This window comes from Salminus brasiliensis, chromosome 5 (genome assembly GCF_030463535.1).
Source record: "Salminus brasiliensis chromosome 5, fSalBra1.hap2, whole genome shotgun sequence".
In the NCBI taxonomy this organism is placed as follows: Eukaryota; Metazoa; Chordata; class Actinopteri; order Characiformes; family Bryconidae; genus Salminus; species Salminus brasiliensis.
In genome coordinates, this window is record NC_132882.1 from 22425090 (window position 1) to 22449255 (window position 24166).

General features: G+C 41.3%; 1 protein-coding gene across 1 annotated transcript in view; it reads left to right on the forward strand.

Moving 5' to 3' along the window:
- The first annotated feature begins 2522 nt into the window (after window positions 1–2522).
- The window catches only part of eif3ea (eukaryotic translation initiation factor 3, subunit E, a), a 31054-nt gene continuing 9410 nt past the window's right edge, over window positions 2523–24166 (forward strand). The window contains exons 1-9 of the mRNA XM_072679860.1: window positions 2523–2632; window positions 3318–3435; window positions 3542–3659; window positions 8898–8940; window positions 9637–9741; window positions 17412–17537; window positions 18068–18192; window positions 21604–21730; window positions 22713–22814. Coding sequence (XP_072535961.1) covers window positions 2543–2632; window positions 3318–3435; window positions 3542–3659; window positions 8898–8940; window positions 9637–9741; window positions 17412–17537; window positions 18068–18192; window positions 21604–21730; window positions 22713–22814 — 954 coding nt within the window. The 5' untranslated portion in view covers window positions 2523–2542. The remainder of the gene's footprint in view (window positions 2633–3317; window positions 3436–3541; window positions 3660–8897; window positions 8941–9636; window positions 9742–17411; window positions 17538–18067; window positions 18193–21603; window positions 21731–22712; window positions 22815–24166) is intronic.

Consider the following 24166-nt stretch of genomic DNA (forward strand, 5'->3'; position numbering starts at 1 on the left):
ACTTCATTCATGCACATCATAAAATCACTACAGCATAAAAATGTAAACATTCAAATTTGATGGTCTGAAATCTTTTTAACCATCAGAATGTCATATTTATATGAGGAAAGGCGAAGGAAAGGTCAGTTCATACTCTAATTAAAATCAACAGGACACCGCACTGATTATCAGTAGGCTGCAGAAATCCAAAAGAAGCAGTGAATGTACCAAAACTAACAGAGCAACAACATTTACTCAAATCTAAACTGGCTTGCCAAAACACATGTTCTCGAAACTCTCCTGAGACAAAGAGGACTTGATTTGCCACCCCCCACCCCCCTTCCCGCTCTCTCTCCTGAGTTTTAGGAGTCTGGGAGAGCCCTGTCCTTAAGCCAGGACTGACTGTGTCAGAAGCACCCAGTAAAACAGAATTGGCCATGGTGGCTACTATGTGTTTATGACTCATTTCTACCTGAAGGAAGACGATAGAAAGAGAGTTCAGTGTAACAAGAGGGAAATTGTTTTGGTATCTACGACAGTGCCGTGTGGTTGTCAAGCAAACATGGTACAAGTGGAACCTATTAGAGATGGACCATTTAGTAGCTGATATTGGCTCTTCACTGCAAGGTATGGTCAGCACATGGGCATCTTTGCGGGACAGCTGCAGAAATAAAGACTAAAGATTTGTGTTGTGTTTTTTGTCTCTCTCTAGCTAACCCAGAAGCGAAATACTCAGATACAGAGTGGGCACACATTTTACAATAGACATTACTGGTAGAGACAGAGGTGCACTTTAGAAAGGGGGGGTTCTTTGAGGGTTCTGTAGTGAAGGCAATGGTTCTACACAGAGCCATGACACCTCGAATATGATGCTTGAATGCTGCTTTGCCCGCATAGAGAAAGTCTTCTTTGCATTGGTGGGATATCTTTTGTATATGGCTCTTCATTGAACCATTTAAAATATAGAACCCTTTTTTTGTGTAGATGTGGAAAGAGGACTTTTATCCATACTGAATCATTAATTTGGTGAAATAATGACTCTGCAAAAAACCTAAGTACTGTGTTACTTACAAAACTGTAGTGCATCTTCATCTGCCAGCATGACTCTACAGCTTCAGCAAAAAACCTAAGTACTGTGTTACTTACAAAACTGTAGTGCATCTTCATCTACCAGCATAGTTTTGCATTTTATAGGTTTATAGTTTTTTTGTTTTGACTGCTCTATTCTTACTAATTAAAGTAGTCAAAAAATGTATTACTGTGTGAAAATTGTAATACAATTAAATTAAATATTTGCTAAGCAAATCTAGTTATTACCCACTTGATAGCTGGTATAAAACTGTGCAATATTCTTAGGTAGCCTCAAAAAAAAAAAAAAAAAAAAAAAAAAAAAAGAAAAGAAAAGAAAAAATGCTTAAGACAATTTATCTCAGCTGCAGCACAATAATTGGTAAATATAAAGGCATTCAGTTATCAGAATATGTTGTTTGTCAGTAAATTCATGATATGTTGGGTTTAAGCACAATTAGAAGGTTTGGTTGCAGACTTCTCTGTGAACTTCAGGCACTGATGGATTTGCTCAGTTTTACCAGCAGCTCACCTAATTAACTTTAATGGAATATTGACTAAGAAAAGTTTAGAATATCATAATGTGCCATTTATTTGTGTTTGTGGTAAATTTAATGTTTTTTTCTAACCTATTTCAGTGGTAGTGTTTTTTAAACACCCCTCTGGTAGCAAACTGAAAACTGAAAGGAGATTATTTGGCCATTTTCTTTACCAAATAATCTTTGTTCTTGGGAAATTGGTATATGTTAATGTTGTTGCATGTTTTTGAAAGTATTTTAGTCCCTCAGCCATACACAATGCTAGGGCCCTACAGCTTAGGGCTAGGCCTACTTAAACATCCTAACAGTGTTCTCTTTTTTAAAAAAAAAAACAAATATAGCACCCTACACAGTACACAGTGGTAACACAAATGCACAAAAGACTAAATACTTTTTACAGACATACTTTTAAGAACAAGTAAAAGTAAAACATACATGATTGTTCTAGAAATGTTTTAAATGCCATTTAATTGTGTTTGGTTGTTTGGAGTGAGCTTTACACACACACACACACACACACACACACACACACACACACACACACACACACACACACACACACACACACACACACACACACATTTTAGTGCTCCGTATGCTGGATTTGCCACTGTGTGTTTTTATTGTGGTAAATGGGGCTTTTTAAACTTTTTTTGTATTGAATGTGCACGTATTAAATATAAGCTGACATATTCCCATGTTTATACGTTTAATTATTAATGTTTAGATTACAAAATATATTTTACATTTTTTATTTTATTTTAATAGCATTTTTTTAAATATCAGATAAAAAAAGTTAACCTAAAAGTTATTTTACAATTAACATACAAACCAGGTCCTCGTAGGCGCTCATTTCCATGCTGCTCCGTTCTCCCCTCTCAGGTCCTCCAGCTGAGCGCAGCGGCCGAACTGATAAAGCTTTACTATTTTGAAGCGGACCCTTTTCCCTGGCCAACATGGCGGAGTACGACCTGACTACCAAAATTGCTCATTTTTTGGACCGACATCTCGTTTTCCCGTTGTTGGAATTCCTCTCCGTTAAAGAGGTACATATACTATTCGAGTTTTTAACCCATATCGTTGTATGGGACTGGTTTTCTGGGTACGAGGAACTCTAATCGGAGCACGTGTGCTGGAGCGACTGTTAGCATTAGCCTGCTAGCTAGCTATGCTATGCTACTTGGCCTAGTGAAGATAGGAAGTTTCAGTCCAGCTGTCTCGAAACTAACAGCTAAATAATCATAGCTAGTTTTAAAACTGTATCTTGGAGCTCTATTGGGAGCGTTGACTACAGCAGCGGTTATAAATAATGCCCTAGGAATAGTGTAGTTCTGTTATTGTGGTCCGCTAACATTAGCTGCTAAACGATAAGCAAGCTAATGAAGTCCGCATGTCTTAAAATGTAGCTACCACTTATTTGTAAACCAGTTAGTTTAATGGTAAACTGATACTACGATGTATAACTCATGTATAACAGTTTTCCTACTGGGTAAAATTATCTTTTTATGGTAGCGGTGAGGGGAAAACCCTGCATCTGAAGCTGGATTGTAATTCACCGGCATATTTTCCAGTCTTCCATTCCACCTTAAATGATGCCTTAGATAGTAGCTAACTGGTACATCATTAAAGATCGTCAGCAACACACAGAAATCCCAGTCGATGTTCTTGTGGCTCTGCTGCCTTCTCATGTAGCTACTCATGTTTGTTACACGTTTATCTTTGTCTCTACAGATATACAATGAGACCGAGCTTCTTCATGGGAAGCTTGATCTTCTCAGTGACACAAACATGGTGGACTTCGCCATGGATGTGTACAAGAGCTTGTACCTTGACAAGGAAATCCCAAGTTGTAAGTTGCCCTTTCATAGCATAAAGTACTGGCCCGCTGCTGTTCACAGCAGGCCCCTGCATTTTGAGCTGAATTACAGACAGTAATCTCATTGTAATGTTTTCAGCCTTGAGAGAGAAGAGAACTGCAGTTGTGGCCCAGCTCAAACAGCTGCAGTCTGAGACCGAGCCCATTGTTAAGATGTTTGAGGACCCTGAGACCACCAGGCAAATGCAGTCAACCAGGTGAGCTAATTTAACCTGTCAGTAAGTCATTTCACCCTGCATCCTTATGTGCATCACTTTCAACACTTTAACACTTCTTTGTCGTTTCCTCTGCCAAGTGATCAGTACTCTCTACATGAGTGCTGTGAAATCGCTGTCTGACACATTTCACCTAAAACCGCATGCTGAATAAAAAGTACAAGTGCTCAAAGCTCCTGCATTGTTGCTTCTGTTTGTGTTTACTGTTCCCACTAGTGCTGTGTTGGGGCTCATGTCACCACCACTGTCTGGTGGAAAAGTGCTGCAACTGAGTTTCTTTTTTAGCTCTGTGTGTGTGTGTTTCAACTGCTCTTGTCTTATAGTTATTTAGAAAATACAGAGGTGAAAGTCTTAGCTTTGCTGTAGTTTTGTTCAGAGAGATTTTTTTTTCAACCATGAGCAGTGTAATGGGGGCAGGGGGTAAAATCTAAGATCTATTATTATTATTGTTGTTATTAATAAACAAGCTTCTAAAAACTGTCATCAGCTAGTCATCGTAGAAGATCTACATCTTTCCTACATATGTTCTAATTCTGAATTGATTTACTAATCAGTTCTTTTGCTTTGGCATTGGGGATTAACCTGTATCAGGTCTATTCTATAAAAACAGAAATATACTTCTACTTGTGATTGATTAGATTATTTGAATTGGACCTAATAGACTGCAAGTTTTGACTTAATATTGTAGAATTCTGAGAATAGACACTTTGCAAATGCATTGTTTGAAAAGTATAACCAATTTATTCAGAGGAAGTCAAAGAGGCTACACTTTTTTTTTGTTTTGTTTTATTTTGTATAACTTTAGGTAGATTAAGTATTGTCTTAATTGTAGGACCTAACTGGTATGTTTTGTGTACTTTACTTATTTTAAAGAGGAAAAAAAATCATATCAGTAATTTCTCATAAATTAATTTATGATGCTTATCTTAACTGAACGTGTTAACTTTTTCATGTTGTACTCTAATAGGTTCATTTAAACAATGTTTTACTGACTGATACCGTCTATTCTTTACCATTACCCTTATTATTAGCACCGTTAACCATCATTACTTCCCATCCATTATTTTTTTCCATTAATTCATCATATTAATTATATTATGACTATATCAGCACACCTGAGCAGTAGAACAGTTTTATGTGGTGTTACGGTGACTTTTTAAAATCAGTAAGTATCGGTTCCTTCTGAGGTTTCTTCCTCCATCTCTGAGGCAGTTTTCCTTACCACTGTCGCCTCACCAGGGGTTTAGGTTTTTATGGGTTTTCGTGTTCTCATAGTTCCTGTAAAGCTGCTTTGTGACAATGCCAGGTGTACAAAAATATTTTATTTAATTTGATTTAGTTAAAGGCTTGTGAGATTGTAGCCTTTGTTTTTAAATGGTCAAGCTGATATCTGCTGAAGTGCCGATGTTCAAAAAGTAAAAAAAAAAAAGCCTGTTAAAGTTTGCTTTGTATGCAGGTTGTGGGAAAATGCTAGCATACCTTACCTCTTGCTATTGGAAGACAACAAACTATGCTGAGTGTAGTGTAGCACACAAGATAAAGGCTCTGTAGGAGGCGTTTTAGTCCACACAATTCATTTGTTTTTATATCCGTAATTGATTCATCATTTTGTCTAGTTGTGAACCCCATGGTTTTCCTTTTACTGTTAAGTATGCTTGCATATGCTATTTTGTTTGAACATGCATCTAATGTCATATTAGATGCATTCCCTACTGGGATTAAAAAAATAGATCCAGCTCAGCGGTTAGATCACCGGGTAAATGACAACCGGGTTGTGGGTTCAATATACCTGGGTTCGCTAAGCTACCACTGTTGTCCCTTAACCCCTTCTGCTCTCTGATGCCCACTGCTCCGGGCACGTGTGCGCTCTTTAGTGTGCATGTGTGTGTTCACTGCATGGGGTTAAAGGCGGAGGCCAAATTCCAATACCAACCAATACATCTGAAATATTAGCAATGAGAAACCGTTAGTGTCGTTGTTTTTTGATATTTCGAATTGAATTTAGATTTAGATCTGCGGCCCAAATCCGATGTTTTTTTTTTGTTTGTTTTTCCACTGTCTTGATCTCTAATCGACATGTCAAACAGTTAAAGCTCCTAAACTGAGGCACATCCGCAAAAGAGCAATACTCCAGGTGAGGTTTCATTTTTTGCCAGTATCACAGGAGCTAACAGTATTCCAGTGGCTGACAGCTTGGCTTATCTCCAAGAATGTGTAAAAAAGGCACATTATTTAGTCATGGCCATTTCTTTGAAATTGCTTTAAATCTGTAGTGGTTGCTATATGTGCCTTCTAATTAAGCTTGAATATATTGAAAATATTTATCCTGTTACCTCCTTTTCATGCCAATGCCACAGTTTTATTTATATATATATATATATATATATATATATATATATATATATATATATATAATTCATTCAGTTCTGTCTCACATTGAGCCATTTTAACCTGCCTTGTAAACATGTCTTAAGTGTCTTAGCTTAGAGTTGCTGTAAAAGTAAGAGTCCATGCTAGAAGAGAATTACCCTGTGATTAGGTCGTCGTAGAGTTTCTCCTTTTTGAACTTTGAAAACACGTGAGCAAAACGATCCTGTGGTATTAAGGCTATGTTTTTGGTGCAGTGTTTACCATAATTAAAATATTTTGGTCTAACTCAGTGTTGAGACTTTGCTTAGTTCCTTGGCAAGATGTTCTTTGGTTTATCAAAGACTACTTTGCCTATTAAGCAGTCTGAGGATTAGGAACATGTTTATTTGTGTTCAACCTCTTCAAGTCAAAAGGTCCTGTCCTTAAATGTTCCATTGCTTTTGCAGTTATGCAGATAATCACTGTGTTTCAGGTTTTAGTCATTTTTCTTGTAGATAGTTTATTATATTAGGTTTGTAAATCAGTGCAGTATTGTATTTGGATCTCTGCAGCACACTAAATTTAAAACCCAAAGGCAGCCATGTCAGTGATTTGTGTAGTTGTCGTTTCAGTCACCCCTAAAGAAACAGTGTAGAGTTGTTTTGGAATGTATTGATGTGACCTTAATCAAGAAATGATTACCAGTGTAATAAATGTCATATACAGTGTTTAAGCTGCCAAGAGATCAGCTAGGTTTTGCATTATTTCATATTTTTGCTGTCGTGTGACTTTTACATGGACTTGTTTTCTTAGCAAAAGGTGATTTTGATGAAAAGGTTCTGCTCAGGTTTTGGGTGTTTTGATGGACCTAAGCCTCAGTGTGTACATTGAGCCCTTCTAAATGTCCCTTGCCTTCATAGGGCATACTCTTGAAGCAGAATGTCTCATTCTTCACTCTCAAAACAAGGTATTCCTCAAAAGATTCTCAGTAAATGATTTAATGGTCTATACCTGGGCTAAGGTCTTCAGATTGGTGGAAATAGTTTTGTACACAGAGCCTTATTTGAAATGGCACTATGTAACACCAAAAAGGTTTCCAGTATCCTTTTGCTTAAGAGTGTAGTCAGTAAAACTGAATTTGTAAATGTCCTTTTTGAGAACTGTCTGATTTGTTTGCAGATGCTTCTTGTTCGTTTCAGAGGGGAAAAAACATTCAGCAATGGGCTAGTTTTGTTCATGCCCATCGGTAACATGATGCGGTCACTTGTTCAGTACTGCTTTTCTTCATGTGTGCAACACAAGCAGCGGTTCATTCCGTCTCAATTTGACTCTAATACAATGAGTCACTTTGTTTCCATAGGCCTGTATTTTCTCAGGAAATCATACAGGGGTCTACAGGCTGCTTCTCAGCCTCATTTGAGAGTCCTTGGTAGGTGGCAAGCCTACTAGGCATCGGTTTGAAAGGCATTTTGCTTTTCGTTCCTTTAAAACACATTTATCACACTGGAGGATTAAGCTGTGGCTTAAGAAGTGGGTGCAGTTTTAATTAAGCTACTCGGATGCTCGTCTGCGCCTAATTAACGAGCGGCTTTGAAGTTTACTTGTTCGATCTGAATATTTACGGTTGCAAGGGACATTTTTTGGTGTCTGGTGTCTCAAGTTGAAATGCCACCAGGAAATGTGGAATGGGACTTGTATTTATTTGTTCCTGTGGATAATAGTTTTTTTTTTTCTTTCTTTTTTTCCTTTTTCCTCCCCCCGTCCAGAGTCACGTTTGCGCCATGGCTTGTTTGCTGTTCTTGTGCATGCTCTGTTGCTCAGAGCTGATACTGTTTCAGCAGGTGATCTGAGCAGGGTTCTGAGCAGAGATTGGCCTGCTATTAGCGTTGATGAAACCAGGATGGATGAGTGTAGGCGGGTATGACTGTGGGTGAGCTGTGTTAAACTGCTGAGGACTGAGTGTTCCCACCTACAGAACTCCACGGCAGCACCTTCACCTCCACAGGGAGGCTGCTGCGGTCTGCTCGGGATCGCTGCCCAGGGAGGAGCTGCTGGGAGCTGACTGAGTATAGGTCTTTGCTATGATCTCGATCTCTCTCTCACACACACACACACACACACACACACACACACACACACACGCACACACAGACTTGCGTGAGAGCGTGTAAACAACAGCACATGAGGTGAGGAATGATTGTTGAATGGTGAATGTTGGTGGAGGGTGGTTGAAAGCAAAGATGCTCACAGTTTGGGGGGCTCTCATAAATGTCCATTAAGGGCGATTGTTCTCCACCCAGAGTTTTAGCCTCTGTCGGATGAGAGTATAATGGCACAGAAGCAGTGCAATAGGAGCACGCCTTTATAAACAGCCTTTGAAGCTCCCCTCAAATAAAATAAACTCGCAACCTCTTTCTGTCTGGGGTGTTCAGAGAAGTACAGTTTCATTTGCTGGCCACATTTGGTGGGGGTGGAGATGTAGAAAGCGTGGTTACCATCCCCTCGTACCTATTTATCTGCCCTAAATCACAGATTCGCGAATCACATGAGCAACAATACGTCTGATAGGGAAGGGCCATTCAGGGCCATGGTTTTAAAGTCTTTTCTGTTATATGCTATATACTTCCTGTCTTATTGTGTAGTCAAAAGCCATTGTTCTTTATGATTTAATTCAATTTAATAATTTTACTTTCCTTCTATTATTATATCGTTGTTATACATTTGTTATACCTTTTACCATAAAACATGACTTATGTTTCTTAAACTACAGCTGGTTAAGGATTACAACTATAAGATGTTGTAGAAACCATCAAAAAAACCCTCCTGCTCTTACCACAGAATGTTTTTGTTTTTTTTCTTCTTCTGTTCCAGGGACGGGCGGATGCTGTTTGACTATCTGGCCGACAAGCATGGTGTAAGTAACTCTACTGTCTCCTCCACTGCTGCGAGGAGTTCTCATGACTTCTCTGTGAACTCGGCCTTGTTTTGGGGGGCCGACAGGAGGGGCAGCCCCGAGCATGGAGACGTTAAATGACTTCCCAAAACCTTAACTCATTTTCAGGGTTTTTATGGCTTGCAGAAATTTCTGCGGACATTTACATTCTGTGGTGAATTGTTAAGAATAAACTGAACAGCTCGAGACCCGTGGGTCTGGCCGCAAAAATGCTTGGGGATTCTATATTTGACGTGACGGCACTCCCCTCCAACCCCGACATCCCACTGACCTGGGGCCTGTCCTCAGTGCACCTCAGTTCACTGGCCCTGGTGCTTTTACTGCACTAACACAGGGGTCATTCACATTAACAACCTTCAAGCAGCCCCCTCCCAACCCCCCGCTTGTCCTGCAGCTCTTCCAGACTTTTCACTGACCACCGGCGACTCCTCAGGCTGAGGAACAAAGAGTTCTAAATGTTTTAATAGGCTTTAGCTGGCCTCTACTCATTCATATTGTTTAGAAAGCTCAGAAATGTAGTCCAGTTCACAGCTTTTGTTGAGCTTGAGGATGTGTTTAGATTTATTTCATTAATGGAGTTATTGGCAGGTATAATGTTTGAGGATTACAGCTAAAATAAAAATCTTTGTTTAACCCCTCTCATTTATTTTTTTGCAGTTCCGCCAGGAATATTTGGACACTCTGTATAGATATGCCAAGTTCCAGTACGAGTGTGGAAATTACTCAGGTGCAGCGGAATATCTCTACTTCTTCAGGGTCCTGGTAGGTCATGTTTGCAACTTTTTTTTGTCATGTCTTCCCTGTACTGTGATTTCATTGGGGGAATTATAACAAGTCAACTGCTGCTCACTGCTGCCTTTTTAGACATCAGAATCATGCTTTTAGAGAACAGATTTGCTTCCTCACAGACCCAAACAGCTTTCACTTGGCTCTGACCCACCTAAACCAACCAAGGCCGGAATACACTGTACACGCTTATTTGCACTAGCAGAACATGCTTTTCTTTTTCTGTTGATATTAAAAATGAAGGTGTTTTTAAAAGTTAACTGAGCGCTACCATAGGAAAAACACGTGGTTCTATAAAAATATTATTGTGGTATGAGAGAAGAACCTTTCACTCTTATCAAATTAAAGGTTCGTCATATGCATCTCTGTTTTCAATGCGCGGTCCTGTATGGAACCAAAAGTGGTTCTTCTATGGCATTACTCAAAGAACCATCTGAAGCACCTTTATCTTGAAGGGTGAACGTTACAGCTGTTTTCCCCCCACAACCTTCAACTAGTTTAACACAAACATTTACAGAAACTCATCACATGCGTCTGATGTATTCTCAAAGTTCACAACTTCCTCAGAAGTAGCTCACTTTGTGGTATTGCATTCATGGAATTCAGTAGTGTCCAGTAATCTCCAACTTCCGATTTTGATTGCATGTTTGGTTGTATGGCATCTGGCTCCTGTTTGATCAAATGCTATGGTTTTAAGGCAAACTAAGTAATTTCAGGTAGAGATATCCTGCTTCAAACATGGCAAAGGTCTCCTGAATACAGCTGTCGAGGCCGTTTATGGTTGGGACTAGACTCTGCAGAAGAGTAGAAAAGTGTTTGACCACTTCTCACATGTAACTTCTGGTTTTAATGGAGAGTTATTGTGTGTGTTAATTAAGGAAGAGCATTATCCCCCTGGTGGAAATAAATTTTCTTTATGTTGTGCCATTTCAGCACTGGACAGTGCCAGTAGGCTTTAGTTGTAAGTGTTGGGCATGCCGTTAAGGTCATGTTTTTATGAATGAATTCTATTGACCTGCAGGTAGATGTGCTGCAAGTCGGAGTTCAAACAGTGATCTGTACCTTTTATCATTGATGATGAATGTTTAGCTGTCGTAGCTAGTTTTCTTTTTCTGCAGCTTTTGCGAAGAGATGAGACTTTAGAAGTACTCTGTGATTAGTAATTGCTTGCGAGAAGTGAATGTTCTGGTCCGTTAACTTCTCTGCATGTCTTCAGTGCTAAGAGAGCCTGGTCGGGGACTTGGGCAGGGGTTTTTTACTGGGCCAAGTGTTCAGTGGCAGACTTTATAATCAGACTTCAGGCTTTTTGCTGGCAGGGCCACTGTCTGTGGATTATTGATAGGGTGTCTGTGGCCAGATCACACTTAGTCAGGATTCCCAAATTTTGCAGCACATTAATGTTTTGTGTGATGTTCCATTAGATCTCAAGACCTCGCAGGGTTATACTGAACAGATGATGACATTTACTCCAGTTGTTTTGTATGGTTAATTTAAGTTTCTTTTAACACTGCTTCACACACTTGCTTCTAGGAACCCCCTCTTGATGGTGTAAAAAAATCCCAACTTCAGTAAGACTCCTCTTTCTTTCAATTATTATTTTTTTTTGTTTGTTTGTTTTTGTCTGGTGGAAGATTGGGGCAGAGGTGCACCGATGGTTTTGGATTAAATAATTTTCACCAGTGGAATACTTTGGAAATCAGATAATACCAGAGTAGGTTTGTGGGGGAAGATAATTGCAGTTCACTGAGAGTACTGGCAGTATCCACGTTACACATGCGTACTTCTTATTTCCTCTATAAACAAAGGGCTCATTGCTCGGGCTCTGGTGTTTGTGGCTTCTCTCCCACTGCCTGCAGAAATGAGTGAAAGATGAACTTGTGCGCGAGAGTGGCCGGAGTGCAGGGCTCCATGCGATGCTGTCTGGCTATGGTGAGGTGTGTGTGTGTGTGTGTGTGTGTGTGTGTGTGTGTGTGTGTGTGTGTGTGTGTGTGTGTGTGTGTGTGTGTGTGTGTGAGACTGGGGGGAAAAAAAAGCCTGGGAATAGACAGACTCTGACCTGCTCCAGCTTCCCCTCCCTCCTGCTCCTTTCCCGAGCCCACACGGTGAGGACGTAGCACTGAAGAGAGGTACCCATTGTCACCATTGCCCTGGGCTGGGAGTGTGCTGGAAGCTCCACGCCTGGCTGAGTTATCAGACTACCCTGGTGCTGAGTGTTTCTCACAGAGCCATTTAGCCAGCCTTCTCACATGTAATGTACTCTCATTATTTAGACTGCTGGACAGAAATGCGCTCAAGTATGATTCATTAGCGTCTGTAGAAAATTGTTGTGAGCAAAGTCAAACCCTTGGTAATAAATACCACAGACATGGCCTAACTCAAATTTGTTGTCCATTTCTTTAAGGGAAACTTTGCGCTTAAGTCAGCTTTTTAAACATTCACTACTCCTCTGCCTCCTCCTGCTAGTGTTTCTCCATGTTGGTTGGATTTATGAAGTAGTTGTTGTGTAGTTCATGCTGTTTGCTTATTTGTTTGTCTGTATACCCACGAGCTTTGCGGCAGCAGAAGGGAAAGGGGCCAGGCCAGTCATGCGTTTGACTGTAGCTTACAGCTTGAGACAGTTTACATCAGTTTAGGGATCTGTCAGCAGTATTGGCAGACGAGCTTTGCGACTGAAGTAGAAGTAGGCCTACTAACGATCAACATGGAAATGCCCATTACAGTCTGACTTACAAAATCTTGAGGCAAAAAATCGAAACCTGTCAGAAACTAGATTAGATGGCATCTTCGCTGACTCACCCATTATTAAAAAAAAGAGCCCAGAACAGCAAACATTGCTAATGTCTCTCATTTTTACTTTTTAAGTTTTGCCATAGTATTAGACAAAGAAGATGCTGTGATTGAAACGATTCATTTAAGTATCTGCAGCAGTGGAAATGTGGTGATCTAACATTCTCCAGGCTCTTCTCAATCATGTGAAATTTTCATGTCAACCTCAAGGCTGTGTGTGCAGGCGTCCTCCGTAAACCTGCTGTCAGCTTTTATTTATTTATTTATTTATTTATTTTTATTACAATTTTGAATGGTGCTCAAAAGCCATAAAAAGATGTTGTAGACATGATGGTGAGAGAGACTTCTTATTTTTAGAGGGCTTAAAACATGGCATAATGTTCTATTTAACACACATCAAACACTTTGAGTAGACAAGACCCCTGTACAGAGCAGCCAGAATTGTTTATGGCACTGCCGCTTAGTGTAAATAAACCCAAATTGCTCTAAAGCTCTGTTTTTTGCATTCTTCCTCCAGCAGCATGATTTCAAGCTGTCGCATTGTTTAGCCTCATGCACCCATTTACAGTTGTTGAACAAAAAGAATGGCGGAAAAGCCTGATACAACTGCATTTAATCACACAGACTCTTTCTCACTCTGTATCTACCTTTACTTTTTTCCTCTTCAGACTCCTGTTTCTTCCTCCCTCCTCACTCGTTTGCGCTGGACCTCCCATCTCCTCAGACAGACCCTAGTATGGGAGAGGTTAGGCTGCAGAACTCATTGAACGTGGGAAACGCAGTCATTTAACGGAGGAAGCCAGGCTTGCAAAATCCAGACCCGAGGTCTTGTTACAGTGCAGGCCCAGTGCGAAAAGAGCAACTTATTCATATCATCTGTTAATGCAGGGATTGGATGTTGAGAATAAAGATTGAGTGTCCCGTCGGATCTCTAGCACAGTAAATTTATTGTTGCTGGTCAGTCAGTGAAAATGTGCCTGTTTGGGGAAGCAGTGGAAACTTAAGGTAACTGCTGGAAAAACCCAGGTATTGAAACTATTCTTGCATGGCCACTGCTGAAAGCCAGGCAGTGTGCAGAAAGCTGCCATAATGACATGGAGTTTCGCCAAACGTAGCAGGCAGGGACTTCCAGGAAAAAAAGGGAAAAAACAACACTTTTAGAAATGAAACGTTGACCTTTATATTGGCAACGCAGTCCCTTTCTGCGTATCGAGTGGGATGTCGCGTTTTCAGTTGGAATCAAACTTGTGGTGTGGGTTTTGAGCTTTGTACCTTCATTTCTCATTTTCATTATCACTCGCATGATTCATATATTAAGTGTTTGATTTTTGACATTTTAGACCCGTTTTATGTATATTCTTTCTTCTTGGCTACGTTTTCAGCCTGTTTCCCATTCAACCGAAAAACCAAAAGTGCCACTTTTTGACTGTTTTGGCTAACATGTTTTTTGTGGCTCAAATGATGGTGAGTCCTTGTACATTAATCACATTTAAATCATTTTAGGGGCTGGTATTTAAGACCGAAGTATTTATTGTGCATAATTAATAATTTGCTGAATGGAGGTGTGGAGGTGACTTCACTGCCACACTGCACGTTATGTAATTGGATCTCTTTTTCTCATCAGTGTTGTGTTCAGTACTGAAACTCGCTTAAAGATAATCACTGTGATACGACCTCAAATCAAGATCACAAATAATGGAGCATTTAATCGGCTCATGAACAATTATACAAGCTGCTAGTTTCTCAGTTGGCTCAGTGTTTCAGTTCATTTAGCTTTCATGTCCCAGAATGGATGATGTGGAATCATGTGATCACATGCATGACAGTACATTAACACACATTGAGAACTACTCATTTAGGCTGGCTAAATGGCTTTGTAAAGTACTTGCACAATTTCTCACAATAACTCTCAATTTTAACACTGTATTAACAATTAAAAAAAACTCAATCTGGGCAAGATAACATTAATTAAAGGTTCTGTATGTCTGTTGATTAATTGCCCAGCTATAATCTGGTCTTAGGCAGTTAATGAAGGCTTTTGTTATAGCAGATATGGCACTGCAGGTTAGTGCCCCCCCCCCCCCCCCCCCCCCCCCTCTGGTGATCACGCCTCAAATTGTGAAAATGTCTGCAAATATGTGCTGACATTTAGGGATGTTCACTGTTCCCTGTGTTCATTTAAAGTCAAAGTTAAAGCAGTTATTTATTTTCTTGGGTTAATGCAGTGGCATGGCACTTCAGTTTATTGGTGAGCTCCTGCTGAGTTGACAGTGCTAATTTGGCTGTGCCCCTTAAGATGTTAAGGGCGGGGGGATGGCCTAGTATCTGGAGGCAGTTTAGGTCTATGTGGACCTGCAGAAGACACCTGCCCTGACATCCTGTTTGAGTCACTGTCTCCCTGCAGCATGCCGTTATCACGGCTTCCTGTGCCGCACCCCCCTCACCAAAAGCCAGTGGTTGCAGCCCAGCGCACACAGCCTCTTGGCAGTACGGCCCGCCTGCAGCTGATTTCCTTCTGCCTTTTGTTTATTTTTGTCTTGTTTTGACATAATTAGGAACATAAGCTTTCTGCCTTTTGAAGTTGACTGGGTCTCTGGTGATGAGCCTTGTTAACTGGAGGTCATGTTTCAGTAGCTTGAGCAAGTGTCTGTGATTTAAGAGCAGGGTTTTGCTTTGTGTGAAACGGCTAGGTGATCGGTTATCCACTTTGTTTGCCTTGTGTTAGTCATCTAAATTTTGCCATCAAAGGCTGAGCTTTCACATCAGATTTTGGTGTGCTGGAAGAACAGCCATGGCTCAACTAGCTTGGTGATTTGCCATGCCCATTCGCATTCAACTAATAAACCTTGAATATGCCAGGCATGGATGGATCCTGGGCATTTCCAGGGACAAACAGCAACACCATCTCCCCCCACTTCAATTTGTTGTCCACATTTCTGTAGGAACAACCGCTTTGATTAGTGTCCCACTGCTCCTGCCTTATCCCCGATACAGAGCTGATCAAAGCTCCCGCACATGTGTTCGCGCCAGCAGCGCCAGCAGTAGCAGCACACTTCATTAAAAATCCTCAGTTAAGGCAGTGCTCTGAGGTCAGTGCAAGGCCACAGTTCTTTGGAGAGCTTTAGCCCCACTAAAGTGCAGCTCAGCACTCTGGATATCCGAATATGCAATGTGTTTGTGGGCCGTTTATAGACATTGTGATTTATTTTGTTTTGATGTTGGCCTCTGGGCTCCCCTGATGCTTGAACTGTAGGCTGTGGAAACAGATCAGTCCTCGGCGTTCATAAAAACACAGTAGTTGTAACATCTTAACTTTTAATGGTTCAGAGCCACCCGATACTGTTTCTTGCTGGGCTCCTTGTACTACAGTGCTTATGGGAAGTGTTTGTTTAGTGTGACATGTCCTTTTGGTGACCCGCCCTGAACCACCTTCTGATCTTGTGATCAGAGCTAACCGAACACTTCCCTTGACATAGCTAGCGTTTGACCCTGAGCTTAGTTAGAGCTCACTTGTTTAATGCAGGTCATTATGTAACCGACAGGCTGGTCCTTCACCTTTTAACCTTGAGAGACCTTTTCAACTTAACCTCTTGTAAGGGGGCGGGGGGGGGGACGACTGCAGATTGCAACACTGCAAACAATAGTTAGTTAAATTATTGGGTACAATGCATAACAACTGAACCACTAGGTTTTTTTTTTTTTTTGGAAGAGACAAAAAATGACAAAAATGAGCATTTTCTTGTTCAGCTGAATAATTTGGCTTGCAATATTTGATACGACGCAAAATTAAACGTGATGTCTGCACAGCAATAAAATTGCGAGAGTCCACAACGCTTGCAACCAGACTGCAATAAAATACGCCCATACAGTTAGAGATGCCAACTCGTTTCAGTTTGAAGTGAAGCAAAGTCACAGCAGTTTGATTACGTTTTCGTTTTGTGGTTAAGAAAGATTTTGTTTTGCAATTTGTAAAATTTAAAGTTTTTTACTGGATATGTACGCTCAGGGGCTAAATACGGCACATGGCAGCAGCCAAAAACCATCTTGACGAAACAGTTTTGACTGAAACCAGTCTGCCCTAGGCCAGTTGGATTTGGTCAGTAGTATCTGAGAAATCGTGATAAATCAGAGTTGACGTGTCGTACATTCAGAAACCTGTGTACTTCTAGCATTTTGCTTTACAGTTGCAACAAAAGCCAACCTTTTTTTAGCCGGTATGAACATGCGCCCCAAATGTGCTTTCAGTTACCCCAGTAATCTTGAACGGTTTGTGGAGTGGGGCTTGTGTGACACGGTGGTTGCTTTATCACAAAGTGCAGCAAATGAGGTTTTATAAAAAGCTAAACAGTCTTTCATGATCCATTTCTCTCTCCCCGTCAAGCCTCATTCCCTAAAGATGATTTGGTTTAATCCGTTTATCCGCTGCGAATAAATCAAACAGTTACTATATCCAGCATTTGTCCCACTCCAGCCAAGGAGCAGGCCTTTGTTTTCAAGTTGTAACTAAGGCAGGGCAGGAGTCAGGAATTCTTATTTAGCTGTTGAGGTTTGGGTGGCATTCTAATTTTGTAAAGTATGTGGCATCTGAGAGTATTCACCAAGAAAAGACCCATTACATCAGCTGTGTGTCCAATGGAAGGTTGGTACACTGGAACAGGCTCCAGTGATTCTCCCCTTTGAGTTAGGGACTTAACCCCAGTTTCTTCAGAGGTGCTGCTACCCCCTGATCTCTACACCTTAGCTAATCTGCCAAGGTGCCTTGTGAAAAGCAGCATTGGTCATGTTCAACAAATGAGTGTCTGTGTTCTGTTGACCTTATAGTGCTTCATTTCTGAGTGTATGTTGTGCTGTTTGTGCAGGTTCCTGCGACCGATAGAAACGCGCTGAACTCCCTGTGGGGCAAGCTGGCCTCTGAGATCCTGATGCAGAACTGGGAGGCTGCCATGGAGGACCTCACCCGCCTGAGGGAGACTATCGATAACAATGTAATGCCCCACCACTCAGAATTCAATACTGCACTTGGATTCCCTTACATAGGCTGTGATATTGACCGCTTCTTGTTTCAGCAAAGCACCACCACCACCACTACTGCTGCTGCTGGTGCTGCTGTTTCTCGCTCGCTCACTCTTCTCTCTCTCTTTCTTTCTTTTGTTCCTACTTTCCTTCTTTCTTTTTGTACTTACCCAACCGCTTTTTTCTGTTTACAGATCCAAAACCTTAATTATGCAGTTGTGCTAAGTGACTTTGATTTTTAATGGAACAATAGATAAGGAGTGGTGGTGAGGGGTTTTGGCTTGCAGAGTAGTCAGAGAGAGTCTTTTTCTTTTGACCTTTTAAACTTTTCTGTTGGACTCTGATTAGGCTGAGATTATATGGCCAACTGAAGCTGAGCCATTAACGTCAGAGTCAGTAGTTCAAGATGCCAATTGAACAAACCCATTGACCAAATGTACAAAGAACTCTCATCACTTTAAGTAACTCTTTCTCCCTCTCTCTCTCTCATATTTCTCATCAGACGGTGAGCTCTCCTCTTCAGTCTCTTCAGCAGAGGACATGGCTCATCCACTGGTCTCTCTTCGTCTTCTTCAACCACCCCAAAGGCCGAGACAACATTATTGAGCTTTTCTTGTACCAGCCACAGTAAGCACCTTCTTAAGCAGCTGAATGTTTCTGTCTGGGATTTTATTTGGCTTCGGTTTGCTTCTAATAAAACCGGATGAGGTAGGATGATGTACGGGTCCAGGTTGGAAAGCCCACCACAGTCCACAAATGAAACTGCTGATGTTGCACTCACCAGTCCAGCGTTTCAGACCACTGCTTCAGACTCCCCCTGTGCACCCGACAAACACACACAGACGAGCAAACCAACACATTTGACTCGACCTCAGGGGCCCAGAGTGAAAAATAAGCTGACAGGATTTCCTGATGTCCACTAGCAGTAACACTCTGGCTTTAGAAATGAGACTTCTTGGGCTGGACAGCTACCTATGAGACAGTGGTGTATTCATGTAAATTAAGTCCCTAGAATAACAAACTATTACACGTAACACAATTTGTTTAGCTGTTACCTAATGTTTGAAGAAATCAAAGTGCGTGTGTGCTATGTGGTCTTTATTTTTGTACTGTTATAACAGTTTGGAAAACTGATACTACATTAACTGCATACATCACCTCTATTAGGAATATCCACTATACTGCCAAAATTATTCATTTACCCATCCAAATAATTGAATTCAGGTGTTCCAATAAATTCCATGGCCACAGGTGTATAAAATCAAGCGCCTAGGCATGTAGACTGCTTCTACAAACATTTGTGAATGAATTTGTCGCTCTCTGGAGCTCAGTGAATTCCAGTGTGGAACTGCGTTAGGATGCCACCTCACAAATGCACTTCTAAAAAATGGTCAAAAATTCCCAAAAATACACTCCCTAATTTTGTGGAAAGCCTTTCTAGTAGAGTTGAAGCTGTTATAGCTCATATTAAACCCTATGGATTATGAATGGGATGTCACTCAAGATCATATGCATGCATAGGCAGGGCATAAACTTTTGGCAGTATAGTTATATATATATATATATATATATATATATATATATATATATATATATATATATATATATATTTGTTTAATTTTTTTGTCTAAACCAAAATTCTGTGCTTAACCTAAAGTATATTCCACCACAGAACACAAAATTAGGCTTATCTACACTTGAGAGACTTTTCCCCCCACAGATTCTTACCAGCACAGATGGTTAAGGAAGACCAGACCAGTAATTAGTAGTAAGTTCCCCACCATATTGCCTGTAAGGGTAGACTGCGATTGCTTGTTTTGCTGGAGCAGGCTGGAAATCTCAGTGAGGCTTGGCCCTCTTCTCCCGTCGGTGACCGCTTGCTTCCTTTGGGCTGGGGCCAGGGCCAGTGACCTGTGGCTGTGAGCCTGGGCTGGATGTTTGACCCGCTGGCTGAGCCCACAGCGTAGGCAACACTAAACCTTATCCGCTTATTGCCGCCCTAATCCAAGACTTTGAGACAGTTACTCAGCTGGCTTTACAGCAGCCCTTTGGACTTAGGTGCTCATTATACCCATGGACTCATTATTCTACAGTAAACTTCTTCAAATAGGTACTCCTAATTTGTGGTTAGACTCCTCAAGTCAAAGATCTTTCCATGTTGGCCACGTTCTTTTATAGTTGTTTTCTAAACAGCACAAAATTCTCTCGCCTTGTGCTTTATTTTGAGAGCTGCAGCCCTCCGAGAATGTTACACTAGATCCCACAAATCTGGCCTAATGCACAATTTATTGCATTTGGATACATTGCATATCATCAGTTACCACAATAGAGTTATGTTTATATTGATTGATTGGTTTAATTTGGAGAAGAGCATCATTATTTATCATGAAAGATTGCTTTGACCCTAAATGATTTTTTGTTTTTTTTTGTTTTTTTTAAACCCAATCATTTGGTTGTTGTTATTAAGCCGTACTGACGTTTAAGCTGAGGTCAGCCTGAAAGTGTTCTGGTTCAGTTTAGCTGGCAAGTGTTCCAGAGAGCTGTCTTTGAGCTGAAGACGATATTGATGATAGCCATGCTATATCGTGAAGAGACAAAAAACGAAAAACAAAAACTGAAGTTTTCGTAGAGGGGAAAAGCGATACAGAACTCTGGCTATCACATTATACATTCCGTCCAAGGGCAGTTGGAGCGCGAATCTTGTCATAAGATGACCTATGATGTAGGTGCAAACAGGAAAGCTAATCCTGAAGTAATACTATCCTGACCGTCGCAGAGTGGATTTGGTGTTTCACTTGATTTACCTCTAATTCCAGCCCCCCACATGCATCATGAAATTGAAACTGCTTAGCTGCCTGTTCTCTGGCCATGCTTCTCTTTCTTCCCCTCTCTTTCTGCCTCTGCTTTTAAATCTCAGACCCATATTAGAGTGTTAATAGATTTCCTGAGAAATTGTCAGAGTGGCCAGGACTTGATAGAATATTGCATGATGGAGTTTTATTTAAATTTATTTAGTAGCCTGTTAAGCTGCTTCACACCAGCGGAAGCAGCCGTTGGGCATGTTAGATAATCCTGTCATTTGTCTTTTTCTTTTTTTCCTCTATTTTCTTTTTTGGGGGGGAGGGGAGAGGAGGGGGGGGGGCGTGAATCCTAGATATGGCATCATGACTCATGCGAGCAGACTGGCCATCGGAGCCCCCTCTGGAGAGGGAGTAGGTGTAAGTTAATCAGGAGCGCAGCATGAAGTGTTGTGGTTTGCCACGGACTCAGACAACTACAAAGGCAGGAGAGAGAGCAAGCGTGCTATTCTGGCCGGGATCACACACTGCTGAAGCCTGCTGCTGTTTTTAGCCCCGACATCTGAAGTGCCACAGGGCCCCTTGTCCCTTTAATTGTTTCAACTAATTAAACCATCCGCTAGCCGTCCCCTCCCTTAGAACGACATGTGTTTCTCCATCCTGACCCATAAGAGAGCTTTAGGGGCTGTCCGTGGCAGAGCGACTCGACTTCCTCTTTGAAATTTAATTTGATCCTTGTAGGAGGAGGAGACGGGGGCTGAGAGGGTCAAAGATGTTCGTTCAGATACTGCAGGCACCAAGACTGTTCTTTGAATTGACTCGATATGTTAAGTGCACCTCAAATGGAGCTCTCAGGCTTATGACAAGGCATCTGTTGTATGCGTGCCCCCCCCCCCTTTTTATGAGAGAAAGCTAAGGTCTGTCCCCAGCCTGCAGAGAAAGAACTTTGTCTTGGATTGTAATGGCAGCGCTACTCAACGCCCAGTCTTGCGCTCAGCCTACAGCTAGTTGACCTGTGCCTGAAAAACAAGCCCCTCGTGGGTTGTATTTCAGCTACTGGCCAGGCCTGTGGCCAGTGATCCGTATCTAGACAGGGGTTTTCCTTCTCTCGCTCCTTCAACAGTGGGACCCAGTGAACAGAGATGCTTTCATCATTCCCTGCCTGTGTCCCGTCTTGGCCCCCATTAACCATAAAGGACAGCTGTCTCTAAAATGTTTTACCCTTCTCTTTGTTTTTCAGGTATCTCAATGCCATTCAGACCATGTGCCCACATATTCTGCGCTACCTCACCACAGCGGTCATCACTAACAAGGACGTGCGCAAACGGAGGCAGGTCCTGAAGGACCTGGTCAAAGTCATCCAGCAGGTACTATGCTCGTGCTTATGCTCATGATTAGACAGGTTAAAGCTCCTGTACAAGATGTATAGAAACTATTTTAGTCCTACAGGAAACTGGAAAATGCCACACTTAAAAACACAAGAAGTGAGAGATGCAAACTTTTTGAAGTCAAGGTACAACATGTTTGATTCATGTGGACTATTCAAATGCTACTGGAGAGTACTGAGGAAATCACAGTTGACTCAAGCTGCAATCATCATTTCCTGTTTTCCCCTTTTACAATAAATGATTTAAGCAAGTCTATAGTAGATTAACAAGACACTGGTTGCTGATGGTCTTTTTTTTTCTTTTTCTTTTTCTTTTTTTTTGCTTAAGTAGTAATGCATTCCTGTTTGATCCGAAAACCACATCACTTAAGTACTCTCCAGTAGAGAATGGCTGACTGACAGTGTGTATGAGAGCACATGCCGGTTGAAAATAGAACTTCACTTTCCGTATATCTCTCAGAGCTGAGAGTCTTCCCGGGTCCCCACTCCAGTGAGCCTTGAACCCATTAGTTTTGATGAATGGAGCTGGACGGTCTGATTGTAGTGTTTCAGTGTCTCACCATCCACCAACAGTAGCTTCTTCTGAGATCAATGACACCGAAATCTAAATAAGAGCCGTCTCCACAGCCCCTGTGTAATCACTTAAACATGTGGCCCATTGCGTTCACCGGCCTCCTCACACTGCTCTCTCTCCACTCATGGTTTCTCAAGCATCCATGGTATTTATATCCTAGGAAAGACCCAAAACCTGTATCATGTATCCTAGTGTGACCCATCTGCTAAAGACACTGGTCTAAACCTTTCATCTCACAAATGTTTATGGATTTGAAAGATTGAAAATGCCACTAAACATATTCTGTCACAATTAAAATGGAATTTATATTAATTTATTTATTAATGTAGTTATTTATTTATTTATTTATTATTAGAAATGGAATAAAGTTGTTTTACTCTCTTTTAAGGAGTCCTATACCTACAAAGACCCAATCACAGAATTTGTGGAGTGTCTTTATGTGAACTTTGACTTTGATAGTGCTCAGAAGAAGCTTCGAGAGTGTGAATCGGTAAGTTCCATCCTTCTTCTATTTTCTTTTTTTAAATTGTGTTCAAAAAAAGTGTTTTTAACAGCCTCATTAAAGTCTAATACTATAGGGCCGAACATCCCATGGCTTTCATTACAGAATTCACACAGCGTTGCAGTTTGACGTTTCTGACCACAAAAAGTCTGCAACTTTTCAATTTACCTCCATGACTCGTTGATTTCCTTAATGACGAGTTGTAATGAAACCACACGCGACCCAGACCTGCCACTGGTCAGAGGAGCCTCTGAACTTTCCCAAGTGGTGGTAAGAGTCATTAGTGATGCTGTGTCATGAGCCACACTTGCCCACAGATGGTCCTTGCATTAGTTCCAGGCCCTGAAAGGGGTCTTGAGATCTTGGCCGCTTTCTGTGGGCGTGCGTGTCATGGGTGAGAGAGCGAGAGAATGCCTCTCGGAAAAGCCTCTGACTCACCGTTTGTCATGTTTTTATGATGCTCAGTAATCGTCCATCGGTCGGATGGTTAACAAGAAGCACTTCTAGGGTGTTGAGGTGGGCCCACGCACTGGAACGGGCCTACTGTGGTTCAGACAGGCTAGGCATCTGTACTTTTGCTCTGGTTTGTTATGGCTTTGTGTGATGGTCTCTGCATTAGATTTCACCTCCTGATTTGCTGTGTCATACACTTGTGTGTTTACTGTCAAAGCACTGACTCTGACTGCCAGCAGAATAATGCCAGAAAAAGACCGGCAATTTATGGTGTGCATATTGCACAGCATTTGGCCCAGACTTTCACTGGATATTGAGAGACACTTTTACTCTCTCCAGTGAAATTTGGTAGGAGACTATTCCCCCCCCCCCCCTTATATTTTGGTTTATCGTAGTTAGCGTGCATGGAACATTGATTCTAAGTAATGGCGTTTGGCTAGTGTGTTCTGGGGTCATGAACGAGCCTGTTGGTTGCTGCCCTCAACCTGGAAAACATTACTTTAAGACATAAATTTGTTTAGTAATGTGCTACACAATGTTTGTGGCCAGAACTTACTAGTTTCGCATTGTGTTTGGAAGTCGGCTCTGTGAGATCCTGGGTGAAGTATACACAGTAGAGTCACAGGGATTCGTACTGAGTAAATCGAAATAAGGTATTTGTTTTATTTAGAATGTTTATTACAAGGCACAGACTCTCTAAACAGACTGCTGCCTCGTGTTAAACAGGTAGGTGAATGTAGCATTAGAAATCTTGCCCAAAGACTCTTATTGGTGGAGCATGCTGTGCTTGTCTAACCAGGAAATAATCATTTTAACATGCCAGACCATTTTTTTCCTGTTTGTCATATCTTGTGATCTGAAGCCTAAAGTATTCTTAATCAGAGCCA